The sequence below is a fragment of the Pyxicephalus adspersus genome, chromosome 1 (genome assembly GCF_032062135.1).
Source record: "Pyxicephalus adspersus chromosome 1, UCB_Pads_2.0, whole genome shotgun sequence".
NCBI classification, from domain to species: domain Eukaryota; kingdom Metazoa; phylum Chordata; class Amphibia; order Anura; family Pyxicephalidae; genus Pyxicephalus; species Pyxicephalus adspersus.
Window position 1 is genome coordinate 148,429,364 of NC_092858.1, and position 27,910 is coordinate 148,457,273.

The following is a 27,910-nucleotide window of genomic DNA, read 5'->3' on the forward strand; positions in this document are numbered from 1 at the left end:
TGAAAATACGATCTGAAATTCATGCCTGAAAACTGAAGGAAATGGATTATCGATGGTCAGATTTTCGATTGTCAACTGTATTTGAATTCACATTAAAGAGTATGTCAATGCTAAATAATTAAATATTACAAAATAAAAACACACATTGCTGTACATCTCTGGAATGCATGCACCACAATGTTTTTTTTCTTTATACACTCTACAAATTCAGAAAAATAACTGTACCGATAACATATTAATAAAACCCGATAGGGGGCCGTGGCTGGTCGGCTTTCAAGATAACCGAGTGGGACCTGAGCTCCGTCTGAGTTTAGGCATAAAGCAACGATAATTACATCAGCAGATAACCTCAATCTACATTGAAGGATCACTAGATCGTTACCTCAGGGATAATGACGAAACGCAAAAAGGGAAAGACAGACCCGCAGAAGGTGTCCTACTACTTCAGGCTTCAGGGATCCTGCGACTCCCAAGATGGCCCCGTCTCCTCTCCTGCGGAGTCTCCTTCAGCACGGACACCTAAAGGATCTTCTCAACAGTTGAGCCCGGCTAGCACCGGACGCTCAGAGGAAACTTCTCGTCTTGTAGTATCACCTTCTGTATCGTCCCGCTCTATAGGGACTGAGGTATATCATAACCCTAGCTCTCCTGTAAGTGAAGGCGGGGAGGAAGATTTACATGTAGGCCCTGCAACTAGAGTAGATTTAAAGAATTTTCAAGTGACGGAAGACAATCTACATCCACCTCAAAAGAAATGGTACTATCACTGAAACAGTCCTTACATCAGGATTTAAATGTGATGCTGGACAAATTTATACTACATTGTCTGGATAAACGTATTCACCATTTGGAAAATAAAATGGGCCAATTTTCACAGGCTCACAATGATTTAGTAGATGCACATCAAGAAAACACATCTGAAATTCCATGGCTTAAATCTAAATTGGCTGATTTAGAAGACTGCTCTCGACGTAATAATATTAAAGTAAGAGGTGTCCCTGAATCCGTCACTCATGGGGAACTACTTTCCTATATTAAAAAGATGTGCCAAGCTATATTACTAATGGCAACGGAGCTGGGGCTAACTATTGACAGGGCACATAGAATACCTAAACCTTCCTTCTTATCAGCTGAAACACCAAGGGATGTGTTGGTGAAAATGCACCTTTTCCACATAAAAGAAAAAATTATGTCAATGGCAAGAAAATCACCATCTTTACCAGACCAATTTCAGAACATACAAATCTTTGCAGATTTGTCCTCTATGACGATTCAAAATCGGAAACAAAGATCAAAACATGATATATAGATGGGGATTCCCAAGTAAGTTGCTTATCCTGTTCAATGGTAAATCGCACCCGGTATCTTCGGTATAATCGGAGTTGGAATTTGAATACTTCAAACTCTCCATGTGGATCACCCAAATCACCAACATATTAATAAAACCCAATCTTCACAGTCTAATCACTCAAGCAATAGTAATTATTTTACCTTCTACCAAAAAAAAAATTCTGTTTATGCAGACCTGAAATCTAAGTTTAGACTTCCACCCCAATGATGATCAGTATGTGGGTTCCCACTTCTGTAATATTTGAAGTATGGAAATAAAGGCCAATTTTCAGTTACAACTAAAGGCATAATATTGATTTTATTTCATTTTTAAAAAAATATGCTCTCTTTATTGATATTATTTCTCTCCATCCAGAATTTTTTTCTGAACAAAAAATAACATTGTTACTTTACTTAAAAGGGTTGTCTACCCTTTTATGTAAAGTAAAAATTTTAATTAAGGTCCCCTTTAAAATGTAAAAACCTTTTCTTAGGCCAAGCACACAAACCAGATAATTGTTGCCCAGACGAACAGTTGTGTTCATCTCAGAAGAAACTGTAGCATGTGTACAGCAGTCCCACAACATTGGTAATTAACCCACCCTGGCTGATTCATAAATGAATTTTTCGTATAGAGGAAAGCACAGTGGGGTGCCACTTGCTTGTCCTCCTCCCTTCTCTATCCATAGAACAGAACTTTTCTGTATGTTCATTGCTCGTTCAAATCCCCGTAGAAAATGATCAGTGATCGCAGTAAGATGTTCAATCTCCCCTATGCCAGATCTTCAGCTGAGCCAAATCTTTAAAAAAAAAAAAACGGCAAAAATCCGGTACAAATGGTCAGAAACTTCTTTAAAGTTTAACACAATATGCTTCAAAGGGAGCAATACTAATAATATACTTCTACTACCTATTTGTTAAATAAATATGCAGCATGGAAAGACGATTGTCTCCCTGACTGCAGTGCTAATGGGCCAGATGCCACCTAGTTCTGACTGGTAACTAGGTAAATACAGACTGTTGAATCTATGAGATGGGGTAGCCTCATACTCTTAGGCAGTGTATTTTTAAATCTATTTTTAACATTAGTAGTGACTGTATAAATAATAAGAGGATTACTGTAAAGTAAATGGAGAGTGCACTGTGTAGATTATACAGTAACACAAAGTACATTGATTATAAGCTTTACATAATACAATTGGCAGGTTTTATGTCATGTAACAAAGTTGTCATGCTACACCCTATTTCCTGTGCTATTGATTTCAGTAAATTGGGTTATACTTGTCAGTAATTTCTCTGCATTGTGTTGTAACCTTTTACCTAAGTTTTCTTGCTAACAATGCTCAGTGTATATATACAGTATATATAAAATACCATTTTATATAACAATGCTACATAGCTATATATATATATATATATATATTTATACAACGAAACATAAAGTTATTCTTGCATATTAAATTTAATGCAAATCTGGATAGACACAGAACAGTACATAATTGCATGTCAGCAAACAGTGTTGCTCTCCTTGGGTCCCATTATGAAGTCATTTTGTCAACTTCCAACTAGATTCAGTTATTTTCTATCCAATAAAAAGACACTTCTGATGTTTTGTCAGAAAACGACAATCAATCACCAGAATATGTAGAAATATGATTTATTTATAGAGAATGTACACTTTTTTGCATTGTTACACTTTTTAATCTTTTTTTATTATGATCAGAAATAAAAAATATACATAATAAATATTTTATTATGATCTGCTAAAACTTTACCCAACAGTACCATGTAAATATTATGTTGTCTTTTTACCCAGCCAGCAGGTGGAGTTCCAGGCTTCTTTTTTTGCTCCCTCACCTAACACCTGTTTTAAAAAGCTAAATATTTGCTGAAATAATAAGCTCAGGGTGATTATCGACCCCAGGACTGGGTCAATGTTTTAGTGAGAGACATGTGTAGGCAGCTTCTGTTTTTTTAGTTATAGGTGACATAATTTGTGCTTTCAGAATCAAATTTATTCCATTATATTCCAAATATTTTGCCTGGCCAAAAAAACATCACATACCTAATGTTTCTAAAATGTTATCAGACCTTTAGCTTTAATTACAGTACACATCAATAAGCCCATGCAATATCACCGCATTTATTTCCATACAGAGTTGCATTAACCTTTTGCTAAGATGTTGTATGAAATACACAGCTCAACAAAAAAATAGTTTTTTCACTTGCCAAGGAATTTTTATTATATATTTAGTGTATTTCAGGTCTGCTGGATCTAGAAATGACATCAGTTTAATTGAATTGGCTCTAGTTCTTGTGATACAGGAATCGGAATAGACAATTTTACCAACAGCAAATGTTAACACAGCATAATATTATCAATCCTTATTTACACCAATGGTTTGCATTTTATATATAATATGTAGCATTATTTTCATAAAACTTTCATTTGCCTTCTTTTTATTCATACATTTCTTTTATGAGTTCTTCACAAAGAAGTTGTTTGACCCTAATGTATTTTGCTACATTTGTGGTGAATATTCTCAGCAAAAACAGAAAAGAAACATAACAGAATTTCTGAAACAAGCATATCTTGCATAGTTTGGTATTAAGTAAAACTATGTATCAAGATAAGTATTGGGCTCCCCATATGGTATGCAAACCTTGTGTAGAGTGTCGACGTCAGTGGAAAAATGGAAAACTTTGAAAAAGTTTGAAATTTGGTGTACCTATGGTATGGTGAGAGCCCAAAAATCATTATAATGTTTGTTATTTTTGTGCTGTTAATGTAAAAGGTTTCAATCATTACAAGAAAAATAAGTGGGAGTACCCTGATTTGGAATCAGTAAGACGACCTGTGCAGCATGGTGCTGATGTTCCCATACCAGTGATCAGTACACTCCCTGATATTCCTGTATCCGACATGGAGGATATACAGGGTTTGAAGTGTTATCAAGGAGTTAGCAGTGGAAGTGTATATGAAGGAAGTCTTTCATCAAACCAGCAGTTCTCCCAAGAAGAGCTCAATGATTTAATATGTGACCTAAGTCTGTCCAAACAAGAATCTGAACTTGTAGCATCCAGGCTAAAAGTAAAGAACTGACTGAGACCGGAAGTTAAAATACCAGGTTATAGGACACTGGTAGGAGGTGACACTCCTACCATATTTCAGTGAAGATGGAGACTTTGTGTACTGTTGTAACGTTCCTGGACTACTAGCCCATATGGGAGTACCAGAATACCGAGCAGATGGCTGGCGGCTTTTCATAGACAGTTCCACTCAAAGTTTGAAATCTGTTTTACTGCATAATGGAAATGCTATGCATCAATTCCAATTGGTCACTCAACAAAACTTAAAGAAGAATATGAAAATATCTAAATGGTCTTACAAAAGCTTTGCCATCATGAAAACCAATGGCCCATATATGTTGATTTAAAAATGGTGAACTTCCTACTTGGACAGCAAAGTAGATACACAAAGTACCCATGTTTCATCTGCTTGTGGGATAGTAGAGCAAAGCAGAATCACTGCAAAAAAGTGATATGGCCTCCAAGGGAATACATGAAAAAAGGTGCAGTGAACATCAACATTAATGGTTGACAAAGAAAAAATCGTTCGCCCTCCACTACACTTAATGTTGGGATTATTGAAGCAATTTGTTAGAGCTCTGAACAAGGATGGTGATTGTTTCAAATACATTTGTAGATTCTTCCCCGGATTGAGAACTAAAAAATTAAAAGCAGGAATCTTTGATGAAACTGATACATTATTCAAATTTCACAAGTTACATGACTGATACTGAAGCTTTTACCTGGCACAGCTATGTCATGGTTATCAAGAACTTCTTGGGTAACCATAAAGCACAAAATTGTGAAAAACTGGTACGAAACTTGCTCTTAAACTTTAAAAATTTGGATGCTACTATGAGCATAAAGGTACACTATCTCCATAGCAAACATTTCCAGAAAACCTTGGCGATTTCAGTGAGGAACAAAAGGGGAGAGGTTCCATCAAGATATAAAGGTGATGGAAGAAAGGTATCAGGGCAGATGGGATAGACACATGATGGCAGACTACTGCTGGAGCCTTCAACGTGATTGTCCTGATCATCAGAATAAAAGGAAATCATACAAACTGAGTTTTTCTTTGTGATTAGTTCTGTTAATATCCTGAATATAGAATATATTGACATTAAGTATTTCAAGACGTATCTAGTTTAATTTTGCATAATTTTCATGTTTCATTAGTTTTCTATGAGGTTATTATTGAGGTCATTATTTCAAAAACTAGAGCCAATCTAGCAAAACCAATACCATATTTGCAATCTGTGCATCAAAAATAACCAAAAATGACTGTAACCTGTTTGGCAAGAAAATATTTGTTGACCAGTGAAATGGGAGAGTTGGACCGCTGTGTAATCTCCAGCACAGCCAAAAGATTCTTAGTGGGGTTGAAATCTGGACTTTGTGATGGCCAACTCCAGTGTAAAAATTATGTCTCATGCTCCCTGAACCACTCCTTTCACAATTGGAGTGAATCATGGGATTGTCATTAAAGGATATGCCTTCAGCAAACAAAAATGTATTTGATGGGAAAAAATGGTCATTTAGTATATAGTCAGTTTTTGAGAACATAACATTGCTGAACCTAGACCTGACCTAAAGCAACCCCAGATCATTGCCTCACAGGCTTGGGGACTTTATTTTGGCCAGGCAGGTTATATACATTTTAGCAATGTAGCAGAAAAGGTAAAAAGCAGCGGTTTAAAAACATAAAAAACAGACATTCACCAGGAGATGGTTAGAGACTGGAAACCAAAGATATTTTAACAAATATATTTTTAATGCCTTAAGTTAGCTCCAAAACAGCTTCTGTATCCAGAGGAAAAGTCCTTTATGACAAGGAGCTAAGTGAATTTGATTTCATAATTTGGTTAAGAATGTGGGGACATTCTAAATGACTTTTTTTCTTTATAGAGAATAAACTGAAAACCAGTTTGATTAGATTAATTGTTTATTATACAGATGAAAGACTGATCTGAAGCTAATTCCCTTTTACAACTTTGTAATTTCAGGAGCTTTTCTCATTCCATATGTGATTATGGCTGTGTTTGGTGGAATTCCTTTGTTTTATATGGAGCTGGCACTGGGCCAGTATCACAGAAGTGGCTGTATTTCTGTATGGAGAAAAATTTGTCCATTATTTAAAGGTAAGTGTTTAATTTTTAAAGTAAACCAAATTATTTCCATTTTTAAAACCTTACTGAAAATGTGACAAGGCTACTTTTAGAGGGAACCACATGTCAAAATGACCAGCAGATTTAGAGACAGAAGAGTAAAGTTTTATGTAGAACTTGATACTTCCTTTAAAAGTTAATCAAGCCTCGCCACCCCCTGAACTTCAGTATCAGTCAGTGGGATCCTCCATCACATTGAATGACCACGGCAGAAAATGAAAGGGTAAAAGTGTCAGGACAAGCTTGACTTTTCAGAGAGAGACAAACTTTCAAATAAATAGGGGAGAAAACCCTGTATGGTCAGCAACAGCTACTTGTAAGTAACTTACATTCCCATTTTATATCTAACATTTAGGAAACTCAAAACAAGAACCATACACTATAAGGTATAAAAAACTTCAAATTATATCACAGAGACCGAAATGTTGTTTTGGATTTGTGAAGCATCCTCCAAATTTTGCCATGGATCCACTAACATTTCAAAATCCTACATTCTATGCCCTCTGGGTCCCACACCACAGTAAAGCAAAAACCAAACACCAAAAAAGTAGATAGACCAGTACATGTATCACTGCTAAGGAAGGTCCAACTGTAATACATTTGGGTTGTAAAACAAGTTATAAGAAAGTCCAAAACCTTTTGACTTATTAGACCCCTACCTGCAGGAATCGCCCAGCTCAGACATGTTAATCACCTTTTAACTGTATGAAAAAGCACCTATTATTATTATTATTATTATTATTGAACAGGATTTCATTAGCACCAACATATTACACAGTGCTGTACAAAAAATAGGGGTTGCAAATGACAGACAGATACAGACAGTGACAGAGGAGGATAGGACCCTGCCCCGAAGAGCTTACAATCTAGGAGGTGGGAAGCATACAATAGGAGGGGAGATATGAAGTGGTGGGAAGTAGTGAGGGTTTTAAAAGACAAAAGGAAACGGGTAGGGGAGTTTGAAGAAATGAGTTTTGAGTGCTCTTTACAATGAGCAGAAAGTATGAGCATTCCATAGTTTGGGCAGCTCTGGAAAAGTCTTGTAACCGTGCGTGTGATGAGGTTATGAGTGAGGAAGTCATTAGTAGGTCATTGGAGGAGTGGAGAGAGCGGCAGGGGGAGTATTTTTTTTTACCAGGTAAGAAAGGTAAGTTGGACAAGAACTGTGGAGGGATTTGAAGGCAAAGCACAAGAACTTGAATTTGAAGGTGAAAGTGAAATGGAAGCCAATGAAGAAAACTACAAAGAGATGCAGCAGAGGAGGAGCGGTGGGAAGGATGGATGAGTCTGGCTGCAGCATTTATAATAGATTGTAGAGGAGAGAGTCAGGTTAGTGGAATACCAGAGAGGAGGAGGTTACAGTAGTCCAGATGGGAGATGATAAGAGCGTGTACAAGGAGTTTGGTGGTCTCAGGGGACAGGTAGGGGCGGATTTTGGAGATGTGGTGTAGGTGAAAGTGACAGGACCTGGAAATGTTCTGAATATGGGGGGTAAATGAGAGGGCCGAGTCAAAGGTGACACCAAGACAAAGTGCCTTAGGGGAGGGCCGAATAACAGTGTTGTTAACAGGAGGAAGATGATGAGTTTGATTTTATCCTGGCTAAGTTTCAGAAATCTGTCAGACATCCATGCTCAGACACAAGTTAAAAAAAAATGATAGATTGAAGCTGCATTGCACAGGAAAAAAAAAGAGAGATAGGTATAGGTGTTCCAGAAGCCTAGCAGTTACATTTTGATAGTGTTAGTACAGCACACACAAGTACACAATGGGTCTGATAATAAAGCTCTTCAAGACTGGAGAAGATACACTTTCATCAGTGAACCTGGGTGATACAGCAAACCTGGAATGGATCCGGTCCAGGATTGAAAACATTTGCTAACAAATATAAAAAAGACTTTTAAGAAATCCATTGCTAGAACACCCAGGTTCACTGATAAAAGTGTATCTTTTCCAGTCTTAGAGCTTTATTAAATCATGCCCAATGGGTTTTAATGTTATTAATATTGTGTTGAATTTAATAAAATGTTCTTTTTTTATCCTCAGGTATTGGTTATGCTATCTGTATAATAGCACTTTATATAGCATCTTATTACAACACCATTATAGCCTGGGCTCTCTACTACCTCATATTCTCATTCCGATCTGAGCTGCCTTGGACCAGCTGCCGCAATGAGTGGAACACAGACAACTGCACCAATTATTTCCACAACAGCAGTGTAACATGGATCAATAGCTCTACCTCACCAGCAGAGGAGTTTTACACGTAAGTGCATGTAAGTGTGGTGAAAGGTAACACACTCTTAGGGTAGACGGGTTTCATGATGCTCCCGTGCAGATATAAGACTTATAGAAGCATTTCAGCCAGAAGTAACGGGTTGTAATTCATGGGAGGCGGGGCGCTGAAGCAGCAATCATTTACAAAAACAAGGTTTTTATTTCTGTTTTGCTAAGATTGAAAAAATAAGTGGAGCAGATACAGCTTAGTTTCGGGACAAGTAGGAAGGTAAGCTGGTCAATAATATCACTGACTGTAATTTTCGTGACATTTTAAGTCCCAGATTCTCCATTATTGTCACAGTAAACATTATTTTCAGTGGCATTAGAATGGATGAGTTCTGTACACACATCTCTGCTCAGTCCTATGGTGATGTTGGGGGATAAAATATATCATTTGTACACAGCTTAAGATTCAGTGTTTCATATAAATATTGATTCAGACAGCAACATAATGCAAAATTACAAGGGTGTGTCATCTTAGAATATAAATTTTAGCTCTCTATTTTTAAAACAGGGAATCTGACATTCCCTAAAACATTCCTCGCTGGGAATCTATTACTGCCATTGAAACACATGGACCTGGAAGATTCCCTGTTTTATAAATTGTTCCCTTAGAATGTTTTAAACATTTGTCAGTGACTTGTTGAAATACAGGATGAGTAAACAAGATAGAATGAGTTATAATTGAAAACAAAGACAAAGGGTCTACTTATACATGCTTTCACCCAAGGTTTGGCTCACTTTTACCCCAATTCACACATTTTTCACAGCATTTTCAAAGCTAGATTTATGGATATAAACAAACCCTGGTAGGTTTATTAGGAAAGAACAATATTATAATGAAATATGGAAATGTTTGAGACATTTTAAGAATATCATCACATGATGATAATAGATACATTTTGAACATACAGTATGTTAAATAAACCTGAGACCTCTTAGATTTTGTGGTTTGAATCCATAAAATATATAGATGAGCTAACATTCAAAACAAAATAAATCTAAAGAAATCATATTTATTTAAATGGGATATAAAATCACAAAAGATGAGATCAAATCAAACAGGATGCATTTCTAGTTTAATTCTAGTTAATTTTAATTTATGAATGTTTTAAATATCTTACATACAGGTAGTCCCCTGGTTAAGGACATCCTGTATACAGACAACTAGATAGGAATGGGCTTTCCTGCTTGCTAGTGTGCAGGACAGAGGCTTGGAGGGGGGAGGGGGCAGTTTGCATGTTTTGCAGAAGAAATCTTTTGCTAAACACAGCTGGGACAGCTTTTCTGCAAGCTCCTGTAACACTTTAATGACCAAGACAAACTCTGCAGGAATTTATTTTTGTATATCAAAGTACACCTTGCTCCAGACGTTATTTTTTTGTTTTTGCTATGTTTGAGATTAGCTCACGGTTAGGATTTTAACAGTTACTGACACCACGCTGCCTAATAAGATGTTGAGACAAACATCTGTCCTAATTGCATTTGTTAAAATAATGTACATGTTTTGACTTACATACAAGTTCAACTTAAGAACAAATCTACATTTCCTATCTCAAATGTAACCCGGGGACTACCTGTGTTATACTTTTTAGTTTGTAGTTCCTTAAATGTTATTTTTAATTAACAAGTGGCATGACATGACTTACCATTACTTCCAAGGTGGTTTGCTTTTTGTCAAATTATGATTTATTGCTACCATTTCTTTTTAAGTAAAAGTGTTTTTTTTTTCTGTTAATATTATTATTATTATTATTATTATTAATAAACAGGATTTATATAGCCCCAACATTGCAGCACTGTACATTAAATAGGGGTTGCAAATGACAGACAGTGATATATTTTTCTATTTTATTTATATATAAAATGATGTGAGCTCTGGATATAGTAATTATAGAATGTGTTACCTGAAGACCTGAAAATTATTTCAAACGCCCACCAATGTTAAAAAGGTCAAAAAAGGCTGATATGAAGAACTAAATAGAGAAAAGCAATCCAAATGTGAGCAGCTACTCCTGGATTGTATCGATAGAAAATTTAGAATGCTTTTCAGCTAAACTTTCTACATAGCATCTGAGAATGTTATATAGATAATGCAATTTCAGAAGTTTTAGAAATCAGATTTTAAAAATGTTTGCAATAAAAATAACTTATTTTTTTCACCCTAAAAATGTTGTGGTATGAAATCATTGTAAATCAGTTTAAACAACTGGACATAGCCCTTCTAACCCAGCTTCATAGTTATATAGTCATAGTTTGCTAGTACACAGGTACAACAAGAAATGTTACATTACTATACAATCAGAATGACCCATCAGAAGATCAGAGCCACGCAAGGCATCTTCTAGACCTGTTATAGCTGCTGACCTGCTGGGCATTTGTCTCTTTCCATTATAATAAGACTTTCAAAATGCCACCAGATTTGAGATTTCTTGTGTTTTTAAGCTACTCTGGCTTTTATTATATAATATTATGGTTTGCTGCCCTAGCACATTGTCCAGGGTGAATGGCTCCAAGGATTTATGGTCTGATTCTGTTTCTTTTAGCCGACTGGTGCTGCAGATACACAAATCAAAAGGACTACAGGATCTCGGAGGGGTCAGTTGGCAGCTTTCACTCTGTCTACTTCTTATCTTCACTGTAGTATATTTCAGCATATGGAAGGGAGTCAAGACATCTGGAAAGGTAAGTTTAACAACAGTGACTGGTGAATTTGGAGAATTTTGCAAATGTTAATTCTTGTGGTCTATTTTTCTAATGAATATATACTTTTTTTCTCTTTGGATAAATCAACAGTTCAATTATTGCATGTGCTTTTAATTTCAATATGCAAAAACAACTGCACCCAACAAAGATAATCAGCTTAGGGTAGACATTAGTGGACAGAATCACTCTCAGGCTTCTCATATCTCCCAGAAATTCCAGTGGTGATGTCTTCTCACTAAACTATTTGTCTTTCCTACTTTCTCCTGTCTCTCTTTACAATTCTAATAAAATGTAATGGAATTCTAAAGAAAGTCTGTAATGAAAATAAGCAGTGAGATTTGTGTATTTTGGTCCCTGTGAAGATAGCCTATGGCTCTTAATAGACAGGTCACACTGGCTGCTATATATCCAAACATATCAAATCACCGCCAATAATAGGAACACAGCTGAAGTGCATAGGCACAAAGCTGTAAAATACCTGGTATTTAAAGCATATGTTATAGAAAATTAAAACATATGAATTTAGCAATATCTGAATAATCACAAATTAATCTATGCTCTTCTTTGCTCTACTTTTTATGATGGATTACAAAGGGCACAGGCCTCTCCCCATCTTCCACCTTCTCCTGATTTCCAAAACTTTTTTCTGTTCACAGGGCAGATCAGATTACCAGTTTTGTTGTTACAAAACACTTAAAAAATCAACCACAATAAACCACAGGGAGCAAAAAAAAGAGAAGTTTACTGTTCATTTTATTGTAAATGTCTTTATTTACTATTTTAGTTTTACACTGACCCATCAAATATTAACACCACCTCCCCCCCCCCCCCCCCCCATTTAGAAATGTTTCCAAAACTATATTTTCAACACTAATATTTGCTACAATTTGTAGCAAAGGGAAGGTATCATATTATATATATACCAATTAATGTATGCCATTTTTTGTAGGTGGTTTGGGTAACTGCAACATTCCCATACATTGTGCTTACACTGCTTCTTATACGAGGGGCCACGCTCCCGGGTGCATGGAGAGGAGTTCTGTTCTACTTGCAGCCAAACTGGGAGAAGCTGCTTACCACTGAGGTAAGACTATATTTCCATTATTTTAAACTAGATAAATCCTAGAATATAAGCTAGCACATGGAACTTTTTGACCACAGTGGGGGCAGTATAGGAGAAGTGGCCCCTTGGGGCATGTCATTGGAATCTGGCCTTGAGTTAGGGCTGTCACACAGCTGCCTGTTGGGAATGTTTTAACCATTATCAGACATGCATAAAGTAGATTGAATGAGTTGAGTGTTTCAGATAAGCACTGCTCAGTCTGACACAGATGGACAGCACAGTCTGTAAGGGAATCATTTGTGTGTTACAACTGGGGATATCTGCTGTGTATCATATATGAAAATGACAGCATGTCATTTGAACTTATTCTAATAAGTGTAGCCCAAGAATAATATAAATCTCAAGGGGATATTTATAATGACCATTTTATCTTGCATATACACATATCATATCTATTTTATATATATATATATATATATCTCAATCAAAAGATAGGTACTCCTTGCTTATGATAATTCCCATATAGTACATAAAATTTTTTTAAAGTTACTTATAACATGACCTGTACAGTTATGTCCTAGTATAAAAAAAATTTTTTTGACAAGGATCAGTATTAAAATACAAACTGTTCATTTCCAACAAAATTAGACCAAGATAGGCTGACTTTGTGGCCCGTTAAGTTGTACTCAACTTACGATTATGATACTTTCAGTGTATCCTGTTGGATTTTACTGCACTATATGTGTAACTTTTAATGTTTAAATTCAACATACTAAGTGAAAAGTGTAATGACAGTCTACGGTTTTTGTAATTTGTTTATCCTGTCTGTGTAGGTTTGGGTGGATGCAGCCGCACAGATATTCTTCTCACTGGGCCCAGGATTCGGTGTGTTACTGGCCTTTGCTAGCTACAACAAATTTCACAACAACTGCTACCAGTTAGTATCATATGTACGTTTTCATCCATCTGCCTGAAAACTGTTTTAGTAGAATAAGTCAGATTGAGGAACAGAATTGTGTATGGAAACATTTATCATGTAATGAGCTGTGTAATGTTTTACCACTGTACAAATATATAAACGTAATAAAATTATTGGGTTCATGATCTGCTTACTGAACACCATTTTACTAAAAGTGGGCAAAATTTATAGCTGCAAGCAATGTTATCTTTGTCCATTGAATGATGCGGGAATCTGACACTTTCGGCTTAAACTGTCTCTTCAAGTAGGATTGGTCACTGGCAAAAAAAGTGGGGGTTGGCCAAGGATAGTACCTTCTACTACCATTTTTTTAATGGTGTTCTATGGGAATGGATGTATTTTCCGCAACTCTGCTGCATAGAAGAATTTTACTTTTATGCTAGCCTAAATTTTCTTCTTCAACTTTTTTTGAAGATTTCCTCCTTGCTGCAAGAGCTTGTTATTCACCTACAGCTCTCCTGACTTCTGTCAGCTATGAAACCTAAAATAGCTGAATTTAGGCCCCATGGCACTGGACCTGCAGGGAACAGCTTGAAGGTGCCCAGGGGGACTCATTTCTCAATCAGCTGCTGCAGGATGGTACCTTACTGCCCTCTAGTTCCTTCACTTTAGGAGCCCCTCCTTCAGATCCTAGGGATCCTCTAGGTTTTCTCAAACCAGGGTCCTCATTGACAGCTGAGCTGAGCTATACTTCCCCTGTTTTTTTCTGGCAACCTAATGGTGGCTTGCTTGAATGTTCCCTAAGGGAAGTTTAGTTCAGCTTAGCTGTCAAAGGTGACCTTGGTTTGATGGTTCCTTTGAGCAGTAGATTCCTTTGGAACAACTTAATGAAAACTCCATTACATCTCTGATGAATCATCCCAGGGAATAACACGTAAAGGTAAATGTTTTTAGGAGACCCAGAATTATGGGTGTCTGTTGTTTGTACCCTGTTGTTCACGGTACCATTCAGACTAACTTGGCTTACTAAGGCTTCCTAAGGCTAAGGATTTCAATAAGGGGTTTCCACTTTCAGTTGGCATCTCAGAGTTTTAGCTGGGTGTGTAGAAAATGGAGTGTGGCCCTCTGGTCCTTTTGACTTGTTCTAGGAATGTACCAAAGAGCGCAACATCCTTCTGGGAAAAGCCTAAGATCGTCTGTTTCCTTTGTGGGATCTGTTTGTCAACATATGTGGTCTATTCACAGACCAGCGTCACCCCCCACCCCAACTTTTATATGTCAGTGTTCTAGGTCTTCCCTACCCTAGAAGTATCTGGATGGTTTACCTCGTGTTCTGCTCATAGGTCCAACCTGTTACAGAATCCGGAGATTTCTTGATCCCTTCCGTGCTGGGCCTGGGTGGTTAAACTTGGATGGTAGCCCTTTGTTCCTATTTTCCAGTTATGGGTTTTGTGTTGCTTCAGGGCTTTCCATGGGTTCCCTCTTTGACACCCAGTCAAAGATGGATCATGTCTTCACAATATTAAAGATCTCATTGTTTTCCTATGACTTCATGGATTCATGTGGAGGCTTGTCTCCTCCTTTGGACTGATTCTTAAGGTATCCGTTGTCACCCAGTGAAATGTTTATTGTTGACAGTTATTGTCATTCAGTTCCAAAAGTTCTGGTGGTTTTAGGCCCTCCCTGTGCTCTGGCTATGGTTAGAGTTAAGTCTCCTTACTGACTAGCTCTTGTCATTGGATTTCCGCAGCTTGGGGCCTTGAAGGAGATCCCCTGGGCTGTGCCCAAGTTTATAATTGCCAGTATTTAATCTGTTTTTAATGTGACAGTATAACCACATCGTATCAGATTTATGTGTCCCTCATTGACTCCAAGAAAAGTATTCTGCAGTGGGTACTTACAAATATCAAGATTTCAACATCTGTCAGCAGGCTTATCTTATCAAAGGGACCCAAGTTTGGGTTACAACATGGAATATAGATATAGAGGGAGAAATAAATTGGGAACTTTAATCATTATTTTAGCTCATTTTAAAATACCAGTAACTGAATACACCATAATTTTGAATTCATGCATATTTTTTATGACAACAAAGGCAGACACCTTGTTTTATGTTAGTATTAGTTTTGTATTGTTTTTGCCATTGTCAAAATACTATTTAATTTAAAAAAAAGTATTTTTGTTGTATTGATTCTTACAGCTCAGTTTCTGAAAGAACAAGTATCTATGTTGCCCAATCTGATTTCCTCATTCATTCTCTAACGTAACGTAAACGTTACAGAGTGGTAACTAATGATACTTGGATGCAAAGCTGTGTATGCAATCCTTTATTTACCTATCTAAATACTGTGGGTTAGCCTGAATTGTACTGAAGGTAAAATGTCTTATTGATAATAGCTGAAAGTTAATTGAGCAAAAACATAATTTACCTTTGATACACATTTTATACACTAACCTTTCAACCGAGACGCTGCAAGTTAGAATAAATTGTTGTACTTCCTTAAACATTTATTTCACATGATTATACCATTGCATGGTCACTGAGGACACTTGTTTGTTTTCTTTTCATTAGATTTTGTACATGATTCATATTTAGTTTATCAGTCAAACCTGCAACCCTTTATTTTTCACTTTTCTGTGCTTCACAGAGATGCCTTGGTGACGAGTACTGTAAACTGCATGACCAGTTTTATGTCAGGGTTTGTCATATTCACTGTCCTGGGATATATGGCTGAGATGAGGAATTTGGATGTCTCTGAAGTTGCCAAAGATACAGGTATGCTGGGTTTGAGGCACGCAGTAAATAATAAATTGGATGATATTTATAAGAATTTTTCAATTATTTTTCAATGTTTTCAATTTTTCAAATGTCCCCCAGTAAAGTGGTTTATTTATAGTGATATGCAACCACAGAATCTTTGTATGAAATAAGGTTCTAGTTAGATAATCCAGGGTGCTTACATTACCAATGAGCCAGTAAATAGCCCAGCAAGCTGTTTTATGTAGCCCATGAGATGTGTCCCTACAGTTACTGGGGTGCTCCCTCCCCTGCGCTGCACTCACTGACCACAACCATTGCCTCTGACTTCTTCTGCACAAACTAACCAATATCTGATGATGCAAATATTGTCTTTACTGATTGTTTCTCCGTTGGTAGAAGAAAGGCATAGGGGAGAGGAATTAGAGAGTGTGAACAGGTAGGTAACTGTCACCTGACTGGGGTCATTGGTCTGTCACTTAGGGGTCACTTAGTTGTGTCACTGAGGAAGCTGTTACTGGAGGGTCTATCACCAAGGTACGAGGGTCTTTCACTTAGGGGTCTGGCACTGAATAAGCTGTCACTAAGGGTGAAGTTTGTCACCAGATACCCTGGTAATAACGTAAGAAATTTACCGCCTTCTGATAGTATCAAAGTGGATTTAAAGTTCCACTTTAAAAATTGGCGATCAGGCAGGTGTTCATTCACAAAGAAACAGGTTGTATGCCGTCTGCAATAACCGTTCTTAATTATTTGATCACCAGCCAGCTGGCAAATTTTGCATGCACATATATATATGTATATGAATATATATATAGAGCACGATTTTTCATTTTGAAATTCTTCATTAGGCTAAAAAGATGCAAATAGAAATTAATTAAAAAGGTAAGTATATAAAACAGTGACCCTGATTTACTAAAGTAATAGGGTTTACATGTTTACTTTCAAAGTGAATTTTCATTTATTTTACTGAATAAGGTGAACCAGCAAAAATAATAGGAAATTTACAATCACATGCAAGGATAATGTAAAAAACAGATTGCATTACGTATAACAAGTATTAGGGGCAGGAACATAGGACAGCAGATGTGCACCTTATTCTGCTTCAGGCTGAAAAGCTGTGCCAGGCCTGGGATAGTAAATTGTAGCAATGAGAAAGGACAAAGAAAACAAGGGGAGAGAACATCGTCTTCTCCATGCCCTGACATAATCATGTGCCAATTTCTTACCTAAACACAGGAAGGAAAATGGTGGCTGACAGTAAACAGCAGACTGAATGTTATAAAGGGTCCCAGGCAGGGGCTTTTGTAATGGCTTACTCTGCACATTTTCTTGTCATCATTGCTGAGCATCACATCAGTCAGTGAACTGCAAACTATTTCTCATATCTTGCCAAAGCCAGGAAAAGAAACCTCCAGCCTTGTCCTTAATGAGATAAACAACATCCTCTCATTCAACAGCTAAATGAATTTCCTGGGCAGAAAGAATGTCCAGGAATGCCCTGCAGAAAAAAAAATATATTTTGTATTTATAAGCATATTATGAATTTGGATAATATGGATGAACAAACTATTTACGAATAAACAAAAAACTATTACGTTATGCAAATTTTCCATTTTCTAATAGAAATTCTGGTATTTGTATTAGCAGTGTGGACATGGAATACTGTGAGCACCTAGAATTAGAATACATATGTTAATATGGATGTGGATGTGTCATACCCTAATGAATTTTTGTGCATGGATTAGGAAAGAAAAATTCTGTGCAAAAGTGACCTATATTCCCAAATGTATTACTCTTCTCTTTCAGCGCTAGAATCTTAGATTGGGGGCCTGGATTCCCACTTACCTCCTAATCTACATTCGGTGTCTAGAACTGACTTACTAAGTCCAAACTGACAAGTGTATTTTAATTTAAAGAGGACCTAAACTGGAAGCTGTGTCAAAAATCACTAGTATTTTCTGTGGTTTTCCTGCAGCTGAAGTATTCTTTTAACTTGCTATGTTTTGTTCTGCAGTATGTCTGTATAGAGATGGTCATCTTGGTAGAGGAACAGGGCTTTGCTTCTTCATGTCAGTGTTGCCCCTAAATACTGGTGGGGGAATATTCAAAAACAGGCTGGATGTATAGGAAGCTCAGATCCACAGAATGAAAAAGCACAAGCAGGGAGATGCTTGCACTGTAGGTTCTCAGGTACAACTTCCTATACATCACGGAGAACAAGGAGAGCAGCATAGGAGAGGCACTGCCAAATCTAACTTCAGTTCTGGTAAGACTAGCAGTTATAGGCAGCATTACGTCACATTCATACATGCGGCTCTAGGTCTAGAGTCTTCACTATTTTTTAGTAGGAAATCAAGACAAATGGTAGAATTCTCGCCGTGTATTACTTAAGTTCGCCGGCAAACTTAACATTTCTATATGTTAAAGTTAGCAGATTGTTACTTTTTTGTTTATGTGTACTTCTAGTTTAACTCTAGTCAACAATGTGCTGCTGTGTTAACTTTCAGTACCAGGAATGTAATGTATATGCCTTGAATGTAACTAAAGGACTTAACTAAACACAGTTTTAATATATACATTATGGTAAATTAAACCCAGTTACCTAAACGTTTTGATAGAGGGACAGACAGAATTTTCATCAGGAAATCAGGAATTTCACATTTATATCATTAAAAAAACACAAGAAATAGATTAAATGTGTAATTTTTTTCAGTAAGCAATTTGTAAATGTGCTAGAGTTGTCCAGAGCTGGGATTACTCAGCCTTTCAGCTCTTATAACTTTGCACTGAACTCCTGCCAAGTGTCCTTTACCGAAGAGACAACATTATCAGTTGTTGGCGCCTTTAACTAAGTTTTGACTTGAGATGAAACATCATGTCAAATAGCTTTTGTGGTTTGCTTGGTATGCATGTAGCACGATTGTAAGGAAACTGGCTGGAACTCCACAAATTATGGCTCATTTCTTGATTTCCCATGCAGTCTGAAGGTTGATAATCTGGTCACAGAAGTCAGGTCATGTAGATTTCACACAGGAATGGGTGGACTATGTATGTATCCGGTGAATGAAAGATGGCCTAGGAAATATTCGCTTATAGTAAAAAAAATGAATTTTACAATAAGATCATAGAACATTGGTTCATAATTATAATTTACCATATATTAATTATAAATCCACTCCAACCAAACCACCTTTCCCTTTTTAAATCATTTAAGTCTCTGTCATGTGTCCTCCAATGGTCCCTCTTTTGGATTTGGCAAATCGGGGCAGTTTTTTTTTTACACTGACTGGTCCACTGGTCATTGTGCAGTAATCAATTCATTCAGTATTTTAAAGCCTTGGAGAACCATTTGTAAACAACCAATAGAAAGGGTCACATAGCACTCAACACTCTCATTTGGGCTACTACACACCCTGTCACATGACTAAGGATTTACTTTGGTAAAAATAGTTTATTTACCTTTTTATTAGGACTTTTTTATACTGAGCATAATAATTAATTAGCTGAAGGAACTTGATGCCTGAAGATCAGTTTTAATCAGATTGTGGTATATCTTTTTTCAGTTTCTCAACTTCATGCATGCTTCCTATTGGGCTGTATAAGAAGCACTTGGCAGAAGGTTCTGACCCCTTCAAAAAATTCCTTAAATGAGACACGCCTGGCAAAAAGGGAATGTACAGTAACTCTGCCCTTCTCCATATCCAAATTAAAAAAAAAAGATGAGCTAGAATTTTATATTGAGTACCAAATCATTTACATGTTGCTTTTACAGTTCTGTTAGAATACACCCAATATATTACTGTATTGTTTTCAAACACTAGTATAATGTGTGGTAGACTGTGCAGTCCCATAGATTTTTATGAGACTTTTCCTGAAGTAGTTTCCTGCTAAGTTCATGGGTAAAGTTGCAGTGGTGCAGGGCTGGTTGCTAAATCACAGAGGAACTGATTATGCTGGCTAAAAATATGCTGACGCCGGCAGGTAGAATAATTTTCAAAAATGTCCTCCTGCTCAGAACAAAAAATTGAACTTTTAAAGCAATCATACTCTCAATCTCTGTGTTTGGTTAGCTAATTACAGCGTGTATCTCATAAGTTGTTGGGGAACATTTAACATTTATATTTTTATTGTTTTATTACTCTTTGACTCTATGATACAGTATGTGTTACATTATGAAAAGCAATTAAAAGATTTACAGCTGTTGTAATTGAACTCATGGTGAATGTAATTACAGTTATCGATTTTTGCTATTCCAGGCCCCAGTCTGCTATTCATCACCTATGCAGAGGCCATTGCCAATATGCCAGCATCTACTTTCTTTGCCGTTCTATTTTTCCTGATGTTAATTACATTGGGACTGGACAGTACGGTAAGTACACTTACTTTTAATATTATTAACTTTTATATTAAAGCCCACAGATTAGATTAATATGTGTGTTCTTCTGTGTACAGTTTGCAGGTCTGGAAGGGGTCATAACTGCCATTCTGGATGAATTTCCACATGTATGGGGCAAGAGGCGGGAAATTTTTGTCTTCCTTTTGATCGTGGTCTGTTACCTTGGGGCTCTTTCTACCCTGACGTTTGTAAGTTTGAAATTCTGTGAATCACTGAAATGTATTACTGGTTTTATTTATTAGCGTTTTGTTGTCATTATGTGAATGCAAAAGGAACAATGATAAACAGAGGAGTGAAAACGAACTTCATGAACCTCATGTTTCTTTTAATAACCCTGGAGAAGTTTCTCTCATACAGGAAAACACTTGAAATTCAATTTGAGACGATTAATTTGACCTAAGGCTGCCAAGTTTCCTTTCTTGCCCACATGCTCCCAGTGCCAAGCAGAGTTATTCATAGCATCCTGGGATTAGGGATTTTAACTCTTACAGAAATGAGCAACGTGCAAGGTGGATTTACAGCCAATCAGCTTTCATTCCTCATTGATATGTTTTCTGTAAACATGAGTGTCACTATACCTTTGCATTGCAGACCGATAATGATGTTAAGCCATGTTATGAAGGATTCTCACAAATCCTGCACATTGTGAAATCAGAATTATCAGAAAAATTAAAAAAAAAAAACAGACTAAACCCTTACATGTGTAAAATGACTTTCGTTATTTTTTAAACCTAAAGCAAATTACTTCTGTTAAAGCAAGCAACTAGCTGTACTGCTGCCTACATACTGCATTGGGTCAATGAGACAATCTTGCTGAGAGACCTTCTGCAGCCAGCACACTTCTAGGTGCCTGTTTCCTATGTTTCTGTGCCTTTTGGTATCTTTTACCACCCTTGAGTCCTGTAGTGACATAGTGGTCAGCGGAGGAGACCGCAGAGTGTGACCAAGGACACCGTGTTACATGCAGATGAACTTTCAGCAAGCTTGTAAAGTTTGATGATGCCAGCAGTTTGAAAAGAAAATTTTTAATTGCTTGCTTTGCATGAGGGCATTTTTTATAAATTGTAACAGTTCTTGTATCAGTGAAAAGACAGCTTTGTGAGTTTCCTGACCTGCAATAAGTATGTGCATATCGAGTTTGCTTCATTGGCTGCATGCTCATTTCAGAATATGGCTTACTAAGTAGTGAAGCAAGAATAACAATAGCCTCAAGGCTAGCATGTTTAGCAACAAATCAGCCCCGATATTTCTATCATGTCAGGTTTTCTTTGGGCTATTTTAGTAAGAGATCCAGTGACAGACAGTATACGTTCTCTTTGACGATGCTTTGTCAGATAGGGATGTTCTGTTTACACATCATGTGTCATGTCATGTGCATAGATGAGCCAACTGGAGCCCAGGGGCTCATATCTTGTGGTAGCCTTAGACCACCCTATGTGCCAGATCATTGGTAAAATATTTAATATCTTGATTTTATGTGGACCTCACAATGAACATTTTCTCCATTCCCAATAAAAACAAGATTTTATTTATGGCTTTTATAAATTGGCTATTTTGTGTGGAAGCAAACTAGTAATCATTTCTTGCCTTAGTTACTTGTTTCCAGTCTCCCCATCCATCATCAATGACAACACTTGCATTTACCATGTCTTCCTATCGGGTGCCCCTGCAATATGACCAGCAGTAGTGCTGTGCTGACTCCCAGAGTAGGTTGGCTCACACAAAGACAGGGGGATCTGCCTCCTCATGACCCTGCCATGATCTGTCTTCTGATACCTGATAGGCTAGTACCAAAATTAAATCTTCCCCAGCACCTGACCACCTCATATGTGATAGCATTAGAGTTGCACAACCGACTGTTGCCTGGATCAACCTTCTGTCTTTGCTCCTTAGAGCCTTCCAATTACTCACCACTGGACAGACCTTAGCTTGACCTCTGACTATAAACTTTTTATTTAACTTTGATACCTTACCTGGCCTGTTGTATGTCCATATTTTACCCTGACTTTCCCTCCAACATGCTCTCATTCTATGTTTTGGTTTGATGCTATTGCCCTTCCATGGGCCTTCCTGTCTTTGTGTGTCCGGGGTTCTCCTGTACATTTCAACTGTACACCATTGTTTGCGAAGCTAATCGCTAGGGATAAGCAAGTGCCAGGACAGTTCAACTACAAGCCCAAGGCTGAGCAAGGATTTGTCCAGTGAAGATTGTGCCATTACATTGGGGGAGTATAGTATATTAGGCATTAGCATTGGACCCAGGTTTTGCCTGTTTACTCTGCTCTATTGCCCATTTAAAGCTTGTGTCTTTGTCTCATGACAAGTATAGCTGTGCCACCATAAATTATTGATATGCTTATTTACAAACTTTACTTACCTTAAAGGAAAATAATAAAATAGAATGTAATAATGTATAAGAAATGAGAAAAATGACACCTTCAATTTAAAAATATTGTCTTCCAGGTCCCCATTCTTCCCCTCTTTACACTAGTAGAGAAATAAAATATAATTTAAATTCATTAACTGATTCAATTTTAAGATGAACACAATTCCCAAATTAAAGTTCAGTAATTGTAATGAGGCTGTGTGTTATTTGTGGTAACTACCAAATTATTTTTAGCAATGTAATTGTTATTTTCAGGTGGTGGAAAACAAAAGCTGAAATGGAAATTAACAGTCATTGCAGCCCAAGGACTGTTATTTCTGGACAACCAGTAATATAGTTCAACTTTCATATCCAAACTTTTTCATGATGTATATATATATATATATATACATGATGTATATATATATGATGTATATATATATATATATATATATGTATATATATATAAAAAGGTTTTATTGTGATTACTTACTGTTAGAAATAACAACCATTTTAATGGTAATCTGATGTACAAGGTCTGTGTATTTTACTTTTAGGGTGGTGCTTATATGGTGAAATTGTTTGAGGAGTACGCCACTGGCCCAGCTGTCCTAACAGTAGTATTCCTAGAAGCTATAGCAGTGTCTTGGTTTTATGGTAAGTATAATTATTGTCCTTTTGTATGTGTATCTCTTGTGATGTGTTCTATTGTATGTGTATTACAGATATATGAGTTCTAAAAAACCTTTGCTTTCGTTCATACATTGCTGCTTTATCCTCCTCTTTGTTTTATATATATATATATATATATATATATATATTATAAGACAGTGTGGTATTATAAAGTGTTATCTATGCTAGGCGTAATTATAGAACTTTTTCTTTCATCTTTCTATTGACAGACAGCTAGGCAGTTACCTTGTCAATACCAAGAATTGGAGTGCTGGTTTGAACTGGGAACATGCTAACACCAGTAAACTGCATTGCTTGGTAATGCTCAATAGCTCTTACTTGAATGCAGGCAACAGAAAATCACCACAGCCATTATAAGTACGAATGGACTTTCTGTGGCAGATTAACTATTGGGAGTTCATAGCTGGGCAAATGCTGACAAACAAAAAGTTTTACCTGGGAGCAATGAGATATACAAGCAGAAATCAAGATATAAGACAGGATCAGAAGACAAAGCCTGTACAGGTCAGATACAAATATACAATTATATAAAATATATGACAGAGGGGCCTAATTAAATGAAACAAAAGCTGAATTATGGGACTAAATCAAAGGGACGCATCAAAACCTAAATATCTGGGAGACGGATTAAAATAGGAAACAAGGACTGACAGAACGGCCATGACAGGGCTTGCAACATTGGTTTTTTGCCTTGTATTTTATGCTAATAGAATAGTAGGATTGTGCTACCTTTATTAAAATTTAGAACATGTGAATATATGAAGATTAATTGCAGCAATGCCATCATTTTAATTGTAAAAGGCATCTGTCATTTTTCATTATTTACATGATAATGAGGTGCAGGTATGGATTATAGAAGCAGGGTTTATAGCCCAGCCACCTTCTATGTAAGCAATGTGACCTAATGGCAGTGGAAATGATGTAGCTCTTGTTTCTTTATAAAGCCAATAAAAAGTAAGACATTAATTGGCAGTAAATAGACTTTACTTCTGCTGTGTTTCAGGTATCAATCAGTTCTGCAGAGATGTGAAGGAAATGCTTGGATTTGCTCCAGGCTGGTTCTGGAAGATTTGCTGGGTTGCCATCTGTCCGTTGTTCCTTTTGGTGAGTAGTCATTGTCCTTATCACACAGTAAATTACAGTTCACAAATTGAGTACAAACAAGTGATGCAAATTCAAAATACTTAATGAGCTGTGCTTAATCTAAAAGAAAGTATTTCATTGGGATTATTGGACAAAATGTCTTTCAGGATTCTACGTATAGAGTGCTGCATTACAAAGAACAATTCCATTTATTTGACGCATATTAGCCCCAATTCACAAAATTGTGACACAAGGATAATGAGCTTACATTCATTTTCAGCCACATGATTGCATTTTTCACATCTTGCTTGTGGTCTTTTTGTTTAATATAATATTCATTTTTATCCTGGTGTGTTATCTTTGTGAAGTGAGCCTACTTTATAGTGTTCATCAAGGATGGCCAATATTGGTATAGTGAACAGTAGCATATTGTTGTATATTGCTTTGTGCTTTGGTTTAGGCCAGTGGTGCCCAACCTTTTTTCATCTGAGGTGCTGTTAACATTGAAGAATAATTCACAGGCCACATGGCAGACAAAGAATAACCTCCCTAGCGGTTCATTTCTTTCCGTTTTTTTATGTCTAAAAGCAGTACATTGTTTTTCATGAAAATTTATTTTACAGTATAATATAATAGTATGAGTATAATAAAGTTTGAAACACAAAATCATTTAAAAACAATAAATTGAATAAAAAAAAAAAATCTTATATTTAAAAAAAAATTGAATTAAAATAAAAATACATATTATACTCATACTATTATATATACTGTAAAATAAATGTTCCTAAAAACAATGTACTGCTTTTACACATATACATCCAATGTATGCATTCAATACAGTTATTTTGTACTGAATGCAATACAAAAGGTTTTGAATTTCCCGCCCCTCCTTGTCGGCAATGTACACACGCACCGACTTCACCGGGAACTCCCCGGTGACTCATTGGTTGCAGAAGCCAGCTAGAGGAAGAAGAAAGAAGACGGAGATGACGGCGATGGACGGCCCGGGTCGCTGGCGGATCAGGTAAGCGATGTATTTACTTATCTTCCCATAGGTTTACCTACCCCGAGTGTGACTTGGGGTTACCACTTTTAGCAACTTTTTTCTACCCCGAGTCGCACTCAGGGTTACCTCTAGGGAGGTTAAAGATGTTTAAAACTAGAAGTGTTTTATTTTAAAATTAAATTAAATTCAAGTGTTTCTAGTTACTGTAACATACATGCACTAAATAAAAGTAATTACAAATCAAGAATTTCTGCACTCACTTTTTGTTTCCCATTTTATTAATGAAAGATACAAAACTTAAGCTATCATACAGTGCTGCCAGTCATATATTGCTCCCCGCTCACCATTCCTGTACCAAAGAGCAGAAACTACACTATGCAATGCATCCTGCCAGTTATAGGGGACCGCTAATCTTCTTTGTACCCCAAATCTCTGCAATGGATACTTCCAGAGAAATGCAATTCATGTAAAAGATAGCCAAGGGGTACATGTTCTTACTGCTAAATACCAGGTCTTTAAATCTCCCCGTTCCTAGAAAATTAGGGTTCACAGTAGGCCAGCTATGTGTGGCAGGGTAGCACGGTATGACATGTATAGCTTTTCTGATCTTGTGATGGTGCCGCAGCAATAACATTTTAGGGGGAGTTAGCCACAAGAATCCTGCACTTGCAGTTACATTTCTCTTCTCTTACAGAGAAATTGGGGTTCATAGAAAGTAAGAGGATAGATGGTTGTGACAGGGTAGCATTAAATGATGGGTATACCTTTTAATAAGATGGGGGGGGGGTTCCAACTGGCTCCCAAATATTCATTTTCCAACATCACTCTGTTCCAGATAAATTGGGGTTCACAGAATGTAGGTGTCCAGCTATGTGTTTGAGGCACCCCACCAGCCACTCAGTCCCTCGCACTGCAGATTTGACTCCAGGCTGCAATGCGCAGTACTAGGCGTCTCCCCCTAGGCAGGGTTTCATGGCATGAGGAAGGGCTAACCGCACCGCAACCTCACCACCAGTCTGAACGTAGCCTCCTAGCACCACAATCTTTTAGAGATACATAGAAGATGCGTGCGCCCCATCCCCCGCAAGACAACAAGCAGAGGGGGAATGAGGAGATGGCCAGATCTGACAGCTCGGGCCATAGGTTGGGCGTCCTTGGTTTAGGCCAGGCATGGGCAAACTACGGCCCAATAGGGATGTTTCTCCAGCCCTTTGGGTACTCTGTGGCTCTGGCCAGTGCCACCCCGAGCAGGGTCAGGAGAAGGACCCCGCCGGGGGGGCGCACCGGTCAGAGCCCAGAACAGAGCCTGCGATGGGAGAGTGGGCGAGCTGTGTCCCTGCACACACCGCCCACTCCCCCATCGCAGATCTGAGCCTGTGTCATGATTGCATAACCTCACCCACTCTACCATCGACCTGGCCCCTCTGGCAAATTTCTTTGCAGATTGTGGCCCCTGACCTAAAACATTTGCCCACCCCTGGTCTAAGCTATATTGTATGCATTAAAAACCATAAATAACTGCAAATGCAATAAACTACATTACATACATATACATATATCTGAGAGCTGGCACTACAATGCTCACAGCTCATGGCCCCAATTAGCAGATTGGCAAACACAATAAAGGAAAAAAGTTATACTACACAGAAAACATAGCTCAGGCCAGTGTAATATTGCAAGAATACAAACAATGAATAATGATGGTAACAATTAATTCAACTTGGCAGATCAGTTGGCACTGTTTTACAAAATGTGTTAGTTTGTCTTAAAGGGTATTTGTAGCCAAGTTTTGGATAAATTGGGAAGGATTAGAACGCCTGGCTGGTTATACAGCTTTTTAAGAATCCATTGGAGATTCCTTCACTTCCTGTTTTGATAAAAGGTTTTCAGCAAGACAGGAAGTGAGGGGAAAGCTAGCAAAAACAAAGATAGAAGTAAAAATGGGGAATGTTACAAACTCTGTCAGCTTTTTTTATTGCCTGGTTCTATGTTGCAGATCTTTCCTAACTTCCTGTCTATTAAAAGGTTGTCCACAGAAAAGGAAGTAAGGGGAAATGTCTTTAATGGAGCCCC

General features: G+C 37.2%; 1 protein-coding gene across 1 annotated transcript in view; it reads left to right on the forward strand.

The window, feature by feature from the left end:
- SLC6A4 (solute carrier family 6 member 4) overlaps positions 1 to 27,910 on the forward strand; it is a 63,459-nt gene that overhangs the window by 25,303 nt on the left and 10,246 nt on the right. Inside the window, exons 3-12 of the mRNA XM_072430759.1 lie at positions 6,405 to 6,539; positions 8,612 to 8,831; positions 11,392 to 11,530; positions 12,501 to 12,635; positions 13,448 to 13,551; positions 16,182 to 16,309; positions 20,551 to 20,663; positions 20,747 to 20,878; positions 23,613 to 23,712; positions 24,752 to 24,852. Of these exons, the coding sequence (XP_072286860.1) occupies positions 6,405 to 6,539; positions 8,612 to 8,831; positions 11,392 to 11,530; positions 12,501 to 12,635; positions 13,448 to 13,551; positions 16,182 to 16,309; positions 20,551 to 20,663; positions 20,747 to 20,878; positions 23,613 to 23,712; positions 24,752 to 24,852 (1,307 nt within the window). The remainder of the gene's footprint in view (positions 1 to 6,404; positions 6,540 to 8,611; positions 8,832 to 11,391; positions 11,531 to 12,500; positions 12,636 to 13,447; positions 13,552 to 16,181; positions 16,310 to 20,550; positions 20,664 to 20,746; positions 20,879 to 23,612; positions 23,713 to 24,751; positions 24,853 to 27,910) is intronic.